The sequence below is a fragment of the Rhopalosiphum maidis genome, chromosome 4 (assembly GCF_003676215.2).
Source record: "Rhopalosiphum maidis isolate BTI-1 chromosome 4, ASM367621v3, whole genome shotgun sequence".
Taxonomy (NCBI): domain Eukaryota; kingdom Metazoa; phylum Arthropoda; class Insecta; order Hemiptera; family Aphididae; genus Rhopalosiphum; species Rhopalosiphum maidis.
Genome location: NC_040880.1, coordinates 29,072,852 through 29,083,923, shown reverse-complemented (window position 1 = coordinate 29,083,923; position 11,072 = coordinate 29,072,852). Strand labels below are relative to the sequence as shown.

Here is an 11,072-nt window from a genome sequence, read left to right as displayed (position 1 = left end):
GAATATAGAGAAAATCAAGGAAAATTAACGGTATCAATGTATCATTATGACTTATAAGTACAAATGGTACTACGAATTATGAACTGACATATTAATAATTAGTATCGCTTTTTGTTGCTATTTCACATTCTAGAATTTTAAGATCACATGATTATGTTAATCAGCTATAATTCTTATCAAGGAAAGAACTGATCCCATCACCGCTACGTCATGGCAACACTGACCGTCGGCGTCCTTGAACTCGGCATATCACATTGGCCAACCTGTCACATTGTCCGTCGGACATGAGTGATTTGTTGTAAATTTTGATTATTTTTGTGTATCATTTGTATTTTGACAAATTTTTTATTATTATTATTATACTTCGAGGTCCGTACGCGTACGATTTCGGCGAGTTTATTTTATTATTTTAACGTAGAAAGACTGCTGTTACACGCCTAATCAGAAGGTCTCACAAGCACACCGCGTGAGCAACAGCCGCGCCGAAGTCGTCTGATCATAGCTTGCTGCCGCCGCCGCAGTGTCCGTCGCCAAATCTCCGAAGGCCGAACATCTAAGTCTGCTACAGGAGTAAAGGGATTTCAGGACAGGGTTTTCTGGCCAAACGACATTGTCCCGAGGGAAGATAGCCTGACGGCCTGCCGCAGTGCCCTTTGCCGAGAGACAGTCGGCTGAGGGATGTCGTCGTCTATCTCTCACGGGACACCAAACGCAGGACGACACCGTCCCATCCCAAACTTCGTATCTATTTGAAACATACTTAAAGTATGTACACAGCTTTATAGCTCATTTGCGATTTTTAGCCATCTAACCACTAGCTCCACGTTGCTTGTCACCCAAAGGAACAACTCTTAACAACATTCATTGACCAATTCTCCCCCGTTTGTCAACTGTCTGCTAAATACTTCGATCTCTACCAAAAGTATTATTATTTTGTTATGACTGTTGGTATACCTAATTGAGTTAATTTTCCAATCAGTAGTCAACAATAATGTTAAGTATAAAAATACAGTTTATTAAATATATACAACATTATACTTATTGCTCTAAACTTTATTTTCATTTGAAACTCATTGATACTAGATGCAAATGATTTTCGTCATATAGTCCTGTTTATATTTGAGCTTCATTAAATAAACTACTAGTAATCAATCTTTCACACATAACATTAATTCAGCGTCAATAGGTAAAGTACTTAAATACTTATGATAGAATTTTTTCAAGCTCAAATTGTTGGAAGCTGTTTAGTCTAAAATTATGAATTTGAATATAAATGAATGCATTGATTCTGTAGTCTATTTATTTTTACTCTATAAATAGGTTAGGTATATTTAATATTTAAAACGTATACAGTTACCTATAAGTTATTTTTTATTTTAACACCTAGTCTTATATTTACAGTAAATATTCTTATAATTAATTTTGTTTTTTATTATTTATAGAATTAAAAGTCAAATCACAAAGATGGCAGATTCTGGAGATAGTGATAGTGATACAGATATACACGTATATAAGCCGCAGAAATCAAATGTTAGTTTTATTAAAGTAATAGGTATTCATAATTTTATGTTTTTAATTATATTATTATTTTTAGGTTATCGAAAGTGATGAAGAAAGCTCATCCAATAGTTCTGATGGCGAATCAGATAAATGTCCAATATGTCTCACTCGACTAGGACAACAAGATTTAGCTTCACCAAATGCTTGTTTACATACATTTTGTTTAAATTGTCTAACTGAATGGGCAAAAGTAAAATATATTAATTTATTATAAAACAATTAATAATTTATTATTATAATTTTTTTTTTTTAACAGAATGCCAAGACATGTCCTATAGATCGTTTGGATTTCAAATTTATCATTGTGCGTAGTGTTGATGGACAGTTGTTACAGACAATTGATATAAACCTTAAAAATGAAGTAGAGAAACTTACCACAAATTTTGAAGACTTGACATACTGTGAAGTGAGTTTTTTTTTTTATTGTAATTGCACTTCATACAGTAATTATCATTCATATTGAAAATATGAAAATAGGTTTGCCATTTAAGCCATCGTGAAGATGAAATGCTTTTGTGTGATATTTGTGATGGTGGATATCACATGGACTGCCTAAATCCACCTATTTATACAGTCCCATTAGAAGAATGGTATTGTCCTCAATGTGAAGCAAGAGAAGAGGTAAGTTTCAATTTCAAATATACTATTAAACTAATTAATAAAAAAATTTTTGATTTTTATATTCTATTAATTGTAATATTTTAATGGTTTACTTTTATTTGATCCCATAGCAAAGTGACAATGACATAGATCGCGAAGAAGTAATTGATTTATTAAATGATTTAAATGATGATGAGCAATTACCTAGACCAAGGCAGACCAGAATACGATTACAACAACGTTTGGTGCCACGAACAAGAGCTAGTGAAAGAGTACGAATGAATACTCAGCGACTACGACAAAATGTAATAGCTTATATTATTAAGCATTAAAGTAATTAAAAGATAATTAAAATAATCATAACATGTATAGGCTACTGAAGGAGGTCTAGTACAAACGGCTTCTAATGAGAAAAGGACAAAGAAATATTCAAAAAGAAAAGTCAGGGTTAAAAAATGGAGGAAAAAAGTAATTGAAATATTTTTTTGGTAAATGAACTTTAATATGTATATTAATGTAATTTGTTTTTTTAAGAGTGTTAAACCTTTAAGAAAAAAGAATACTCAATTAGCTGAAAAATTAGGGATGTGTTCATCGAGATGGAGTAAAAACTCTTCTGGTGATAATGGCTCATTGGGTACTTCATCAAATTTTGTAGATCATACATCATTAAGTATATTTGGAAATCCTCATGAATTTGATTATGTTCCTGTAGAGTACGTTATATAAACTAAGGTATTTACATGAATAAAATAATTTTAAATTTTTGGTTACATTTTAGGTCTGATGAAGAACGAGACATTGGTGGTGATGGACCTTTGAATATGTCAACAATGTCTCGAATACGTATTTCAACTGATTTGATCTCTAGAAAGGAAATCAGTGAAATTTTACGTCGGCCAGTACGTAGAAATATGAACATATCACATAACACTGATTCAATAAATATTTTGGATAATATATTGAATGTACAAGAAAAACTGTTTAAAAAGAAAACAATAGAAAATGTTGATAAACACATCACTCAAGTTCCAATGTATTCAGATCATAGAACTGATAGGAACTCTGATAATGTTGGTAATTATTCATCAAATCGCAATAATAATAGAAACTATTCTAGAAACAATGATCAATCATACAATAGTGCTGGAAATTCAAGTTCATATGAAGAATCTCAATTGACTAATGAACCAAATTTTAGTGAAAATCAACCAGTGAATCCTTTTCCTTTTAGAAACTCTGGTCCTATCAAGTTTCGTATGAATGTCACAAAAATGGGGGAAAGAAAGCAACCTCGGACTCCTCCTAAGGCAGTTACTACTGAATATAATGTAGAAGAAGAAAGTGGCCCTAGTACTCAGGTAGAAGAAACTTTTAAAGCACTTGAACCACCTCCTGATCCACCAGCTTTATTGTTGGGTATCAATTTAGATGATGATGATGCTGATAATCTTATAATTGACGATAAAGATTATTATGATCCTGAAAATCCCAGTGATAATGATGAAGAAACTGAAATAAGCAAGCAAAGTGGAACTGCTTATATGCAGTCTCCTACATATGGTGGTTACATGGAACAAGTAGAGAACAGATCTATACCACATATACCTATTTCCAATAGTAACAATGTATTACGCCCTGATGATGAAGGCATGTCTTCTGAAGAAGATGAAAAAGAAACTAATGATGACTGCCCAAATATATCATTGTATTCTTCAACTAGTCTTAAAATAACTAATTCTCCTAAAGAATATGGACCTTTTTTGGAACATGAAAATGTCAAAAGTGATAAACTAAGCGGAGAAGCAGAATTACAATTTATTCCTATGCCACCTGTAAGTCCAGAAATAGACTTGTTATCTGAACATGGAGAAACAAGTCCAAAATCTGAAGAAGAATGTTTGGAAAGTATTGAAATTATTGATGATACAAAATTATCTCCACCACACAAAGATAATAAATGTAAAAATATTGATAACTCAGATGAAGATGAAAATAAATCAAACTCTGGTGACAATGTAACTGATGTCATAAATGAGATTCATTCAGACATGGAACGTGAGAGCAAAACATCTAAAGTATTAGAAAATAAACAAGAATCAGATGTAATAGACCTTGAATGTGATGATACTGTTATACCTATAAATGATGACACGGTTATAGATCAAGAAAATATAAATTCAACTGGAGATGCTACTTCTGATGTATCATGTACAACATTAAATAGTATAGACACTGATCACCAGCAAAAAGAAGCTAGTAATTTAAATTTTGATCCTATATCAGATTCTGAAGAAGAAAAGAAAAAAACCAAGGATCAAATAGATAGATCTAATAGTAGTCAAAGAAAAGATAAACTTTCAAATGGTAAAAACGAAGCAACTATTGCACCTAAAGAGAACAAAGATAAAGATAAAGATAGTAAAAATAAGGTGAAGGAAAAAGAGTCTGAGAAAGAAACTGTACCATGGAAAAAACTATCAAAAAATTCTAAAGATAGAAACTATCGTTATGGAAAGGGAAAAGATAAATTAGGTGAAGAAAATGATCGAAAAGAGAAAAAACAGAAAAGAAAAGAAATAGAATTGTATGATGTTCGAAAAGTACTTGAAGACAGACCTAGACGCAAAAAAGATAAATTCGGAAGAGATTTATCTAAATCTAGTCATAGTGATTCAGACTCTAAAGATCGAAGTAGGCGTAAAAAACGTAAAAGAAGTCGTTCCAAGCAGCGAAGACGATCTATTTCATCTAGTAAACCCAAAAGTCGAAAACATTCTAGGAGCCGTTATCGTAGTGAATCTAAAAATAGACATCGTTCTAAAAGTAGACATCGTTCTAGGAGCAGACATCGGTCAAGAAGCTCAAAACATTTAGGAAAGTATGAAAAGAATCAAACAATTACAAAAGAACGTTATCGTTCTCCAGTTTTATATGAAGACCACGAAGTATCTCCATTATCAAAACGCCAAGCGAAAAAATCAAAAGAAAAAACAAGTATTTACTCTAAAATAGAAAAAGACTATGAGAGAAAACTATTGAAAAATGATAAAATTGCTAAAAAAAAACTTAAGAAAAAATCCAAAGATTATCAGTTCTCATCCCCATCACCAAGATCATTATCACCTGGTATGCCAGGATGGCAATCACCTAGAGATCACATGAGTCCATGGTCACATACTGATATTTCTCGTACACCATCACCTGCTTACACGCGTCATGCAGCTGATATAGATATGAATTATACAACTAGAGATCAAGAGTTTTCTGAGTATAATGATAACATTGCATTAAATAATTTAACAGTTATAGTGAAAAACGATACTTCAAAAAAATCTAAGCTCTCTAAACGACATACCACCCGTCAAATAGCTGTTCCGCCTGTCAAAGAAGTATTTGCATCTGGGGACAATATATTAGTAAGTGTTAATTTCAACAAAGACACTACATCCAAACAAAATTCCCAAGAGCCATTGAAACGTAAACGGCAAGAAACTGTACCATCATTGGTCTCCAAAAAATCAAAAAACAATAATGCTGTGGCAGTGCCAGACACTACTTCAGCAAATCAGAAAATGACCACAAAAAGAACTCCAAACTCTAAATGGCTGAATCGTAAAAAAATTTCTAGGACAATTGAAGTAATTAATGCTAAACCAGTTGCAATCATAGATTTAAATACTTCTCCATTTAGAGAAATAGAGATGTCTCCGAAGTCCATTATTGTTTTAACAGACAGTGATGAAGACAAACAAGTGACAAAATCTGAGACCAAGAAGGACAATAGTCCTGAAAAGTCTAAAGAAACTGTTATTGCTGAACAACAAAAGCCTGTGGAGAAAAATGAAAACAGTACCCAAACATTATCAACAATCATGATTGGTGGTCCAAAAACTCCTCCAGAACCAGTTATCACCATTTCCAAACCAGATAATACATCCACTAACAGTTGTGAATTCAATAGTCAAGATGAAGATCACACTCAACCTCATGATGTACGAGGCCGGGGACCGAATACACCCCCAGAACCTCCTCGGTCTGTAGACACAGTTGTCAGCGAGACAGCATATGATCCTTTTGAACCAACAAAATCAAATTCACCAAGCCCACCACCTAGAATTGATATGTTTGAAGATGATGATGACCATGATGATGATGATGATGATGATGACAACCATAATGATACATCTGCACAACCTTTAGAGGAGAACAAAACGACTGATAGTCAATCTTCTATTTCACCTCAGATAGTAGCTAAAACTATAACGCCACCGTTTTTAGAATCCCAAAGTTCAACTCAAACAGATAAATCCCCAGAAAAACTTGCCACCACCACTGCAAATACATCGCTATTTACTAGTCCAGTAGCAGCCAAAACTCCTAGTCCTGTTCAACCAACACCTACTGCGACTAATCAAGATGAAATAATTAATTTAGATGACAATGATGACAGTCAAACGTCAGCATTTGATAATGGTGCTGATTCACCTTATTCCCCTGGAGAAGGTTTTGTAGATGAAATGAAAGGTTCGTCACCAGACAGTCCTGCTCCTCAAACTAAGAATGTTGTATCTACGTCACAGAACCAAAACAAAAGTGAAGCAAGAAGTAAATTGGACACTTTGCTCAGCATATTACCACAGCCTAAACCTGCAAATGTGTTTGATAATATAATGAAAATTAAAAACCTAAAACCTCTTAAATTTTCATCCAAATCAAAATGTAAGCATATTATAATTACCTCTTATTTGTATTACTAATTGTTTATTAGTTAAAGACTATTTTTTTTTTACATTCTTATTCACTTATAGATTCTACTAAACTTAATTCTTCCAATGAGGATAGTGTTGATGATTTACCTGGATCAGCTGTTGAATTGGAATCAAAAAACAAGGTGATATTTCTTAATTACTTATTTCCTAGAATATTACTTTGGTTAATTTCCAAAAAATGTATAATCCTAAAGACGTAAGACACTCATTGATAATTGTTGATACATGTGTTTAGTTTTTGGAAAAGCTAAATCGGCAGGAACGTGTTATTGAAGAAGTGAAACTCGTGTTGAAGCCTCACTACAACAAAAAACATATAACGAAAGAACAGTACAAAGATATTATGAGAAAAGCGGTACCTAAAGTAAGTCAAAAGTTTTAGTAAAATAATTTATTTTTATTAATGTTATATTCCGTTTGTAGATCTGTCACAATAAGAGTGGTGAGATTAATCCACAGAAAATACATAGTCTTATCGAATTGTATGTGATCAAATATAGACACTCGCACAGAAAACAAATACAACGGATCCCAAACAAGTGAATTGTTTTTAAATTTATTTACATAATTGTGTATAACATACAGCATAGCTTATTTCTTATCACAAATAAATTTAAGCTGAAAGCTCAAACTCGATTGTTAAAAGTTATAGCAAAAAAGATTTTTATTTATACTTTGTGTTCTTATCATTGTGTATTAGTATTAATGTATTCTTATTATTCGTCATTTTTTATAGATATTTTAAAGCCAGTGTTGTTTTTGACCCGGTTTGTCTCTGACTTTCGATTTATTATTTGTAAAATAACAACATATTAATTGTACATTTATTTATTGTGTTATAATTTTTGTATTACATATTTATGATAGGGAATAATAATATAATATAATATATATACATATATATACATTATTATTATATTATTTTCATTATTGTACTGTATTGTAAATATCTTTAACCTAATTTGTACATTGAATAACAATACTTATTTATTTATTTATTTAATTAAATACCTTATAGTTTAATCGTTTTATATTCAAAACATTTTAGTCATAAATATAGTGAAAAATATTAAATTAGTTGGGCAAAATTTTGAAATTTTAGATTTATTTAATTTAGCCCGATTAAAAAAAAATATATTTATATTTATTATTTACCAAATACACTTGTATTTTTTTTTAATTTCTCTACTAGTTTCAAATTATTTCCTATTTCTGGTTGTTTCAAATAAGACTTGGTCAAGTGTTCTTAATAATTTTCTGTTTTGTTCTTATCTAAAACCTACACAAAAAGTAATAAGTTTATGAAAATAAAAAAATAAAATCCAAATAATTATTTAATAAATTTGAAATAAACCATGTTAAGTAATAATTCGCTCAAACATTTGTTCTGCTGCATTTTTATTTTTATTTTTAAAATAATAGGTCATTTTACAAATAGGTATATAATTAATTTGTGAATAATATACCTAATGCATTAATTGTTTAAATATTTTATTAATTAAACTAAGAATTCCAATAGTTAAATACTTTTTCTTTAAATTACATCAAATTAAACAGCTTTGGGTAAAATCAATTGAAAATGTAAATAAAAAAATGAATAGAAATAATTTTTAACTTTAAAGTATCATAAAAAAAAAAAAAAAAATATATTTGGGTTGATTAATTCTTCAAAATACATATTACTCTCTTCAAATATGTTAAATATGTATATTCCAATTATATTTATTTTTAATAGGGTATATACTATATATTATCTTGTTAAGTACTCCGTGTCTATTTGACAATATCTACTGAGTCGTTTGTGGGGGGTCTAAGGAATTTTGATCTGATGACTTTTTTTCCTGTTTATTTTGGTCAAGTCTTTTGTAATTATATTGTTAAATGTATAGAAACTATGAAAAACCCAAAATTTTGGAGCATGTTCTTCATTTTCCAACTTATTTTAATGTAATTATTTAATGTTTTTAAAATGTAACCTATATTAAAAAAAAATTCTTTCGGAAAGTTGAACTAACTTTTTATGAGTATTTAAAATTAAAACTTTTACATCATAACATATTTATTATTCACCCATAAAATAACCATTTTTCCTGCGTTATATATAATCGTTGAGTCGACATTGCCTTAAATCTTAATCACCCTGTGTTGGTCAAACGGGGGGGGGATTGGTGAGGGAGATAGACCCCTCCATGACTTTTTTCTTTAATATACCTATTTATAATAATTAAATTTATTTATATTGTACTATAATGTTAATGTACCTATTAAATGTTGTGATATTTTTTTCTCAAAACAATGCTTATTAGCATATATTATTATTATTTAGATTCTTGACTCATTCTAGGAACAAGGCTGTTATTATTATTATTATTTAGTTGCTTATACAAAATATACGGGGATTACCCCGCTCGACAATCGTGAATATTCAATAACAATTAACAACACACTCCTCACTTGTCTTGTTATAAATGAACTATGAAGTACTAATTTACCTAATTTAAAAAATTGATACTAGGCATAAATTATATTTTAATGATTAAGCAGTGCATATTAAAAAATCAGCCACGCCCCCCTCTCATAAAATCATTTGACCACCACTGTAATCACCGAAACTCACTTTATATAGTTAATACAATATTAAAATATGTCTATACTCGGATAGTTGGATATATATTAAGATGGGTGTTCAGAAATCTATTTAACTAATTAATTTCCCACCGATTATAGCTACAATTCACTGTCACTCAATACTCACCATAACTACTAGCAATTATCGAACTATTATATGATAAGAAATAATTTTAATATTTTTATTATAGATGGATAGTGAAGACTATAACGCTTAACCATCAAAGTTTGGGATTATCGGATTAACAATCCACGTTGCAGTCTCTTATACAATTGTATAAGTACCAGCAATATTCGAATCCTCGCTCCTTCCGGAACAACCTACTGGTCAATCTCTCAAATCAAAAAACCCGATATTCTTGATATATTTGTCAAAGTTTCCTAGTAATTTATATTGTTCAACAAACCCTGATCATGCGTAGGTCCTATACTAAACAACTAAGCATATCAGGTATTCAGGTTCACCTCAGACAATCATCTAAATACCCAAACTTCTTACGACACAAACTAATCGATTAACCTTTAATAATTTAGTCCACCAAGAAATAAATTTTAAAATCAAGCTGAACAACAATTCAAAATGCGGTACACAACTCAACTAAAATAATTCACTCAGTGGCAGCAGCATTAATAACTACATACACAATTCAATTCCATTCAAATGCAGCACAGTTCTCATTTACTTCCAACTCAAATCCACTCTCTCATAATCGAAAAACGCAGAGCAAGAGCCAAAGTCCAATAAACTCACTACTCATTTATTATCTCACAAATCTTTAAACAACAAATTAACTAATTCCTTAAGGGGTCCTCTTATCAACATTTGTCTTTTCTGTCCATCTCGCACACAATATAGGAATAAAGATATTCCGTATTTCCACGATTGTAACTGGTACAGTTAAGGGAAAAGGCACCTATTATATATTTTATAAAGAAGAATATTTTCTGTGCATTTATTGAATAGTTTTTAATATCTTAAATTTTTTACAAATATAAGCATGTTTTAATTTAAATTAATTTCGATTATTTTTAACCATTAATAACTTAAAAATGAAAATACCTATTAAAAATCTATCCAGTCAATGGCAGGAAATATTCTTGTTAATAAAATATATAATAGGTGTCTTTGCTTTAACTGAATCTAAGATTCGTAATCGTGGAAATACGGAATAACGTTGTTCCTACATTGTGTATTTATGTGTGAGATAGACAGAGAAAACAAATGTTGGTGTGGCTGCCCCTTATTAAAGAAATTGTTAGCAAAACATAGATCCAATGAACTCGGACAAAAACTAACTATTAGCAAATCTTTCGACGGCAAACAGTAACTTCTGGAATGAAAAAAAAAAATTTAAAAATGCTTCATTATTTTTAAAAAGAAATTATAATACCTTAGCCAGCTCTGATACCAATAAAACCGAATTATTTAAGACTCATCTATAAAAAATTCTCCATTTTTACAATAATAATCCTCAAAACTAATCAAATAAATACATTCATGAACCCTCGTCT

At 30.4% G+C, this 11,072-nt stretch overlaps 1 protein-coding gene across 1 annotated transcript; it reads left to right on the top strand.

Annotated features, from left to right (window-relative positions):
- The first annotated feature begins 314 nt into the window (after window positions 1-314).
- LOC113549057 lies at window positions 315-7,810 on the top strand. Its single transcript, XM_026950204.1, has 12 exons — window positions 315-765; window positions 1,443-1,530; window positions 1,595-1,750; window positions 1,817-1,966; window positions 2,038-2,181; window positions 2,292-2,465; window positions 2,533-2,628; window positions 2,695-2,876; window positions 2,942-6,882; window positions 6,972-7,054; window positions 7,168-7,296; window positions 7,356-7,810. Exons 2-12 carry the CDS (start codon window positions 1,465-1,467, stop codon window positions 7,473-7,475), a joined length of 5,241 nt encoding a protein of 1,746 aa, XP_026806005.1. The 5' UTR covers window positions 315-765; window positions 1,443-1,464; the 3' UTR covers window positions 7,476-7,810.
- Window positions 7,811-11,072: the final 3,262 nt, after the last annotated feature.

Coding starts and splice junctions, on each gene's coding strand:
- LOC113549057 (XM_026950204.1), top strand. CDS start 1,465: ATGGCAGATTCTGGAGATAGTGATAGTGATACAGATATACACGTATAT. Junction 1,531..1,594: donor ATAAGCCGCAGAAATCAAAT/GTTAGTTTTATT, acceptor TATTATTTTTAG/GTTATCGAAAGTGATGAAGA. Junction 2,629..2,694: donor TTAAAAAATGGAGGAAAAAA/GTAATTGAAATA, acceptor TGTTTTTTTAAG/AGTGTTAAACCTTTAAGAAA.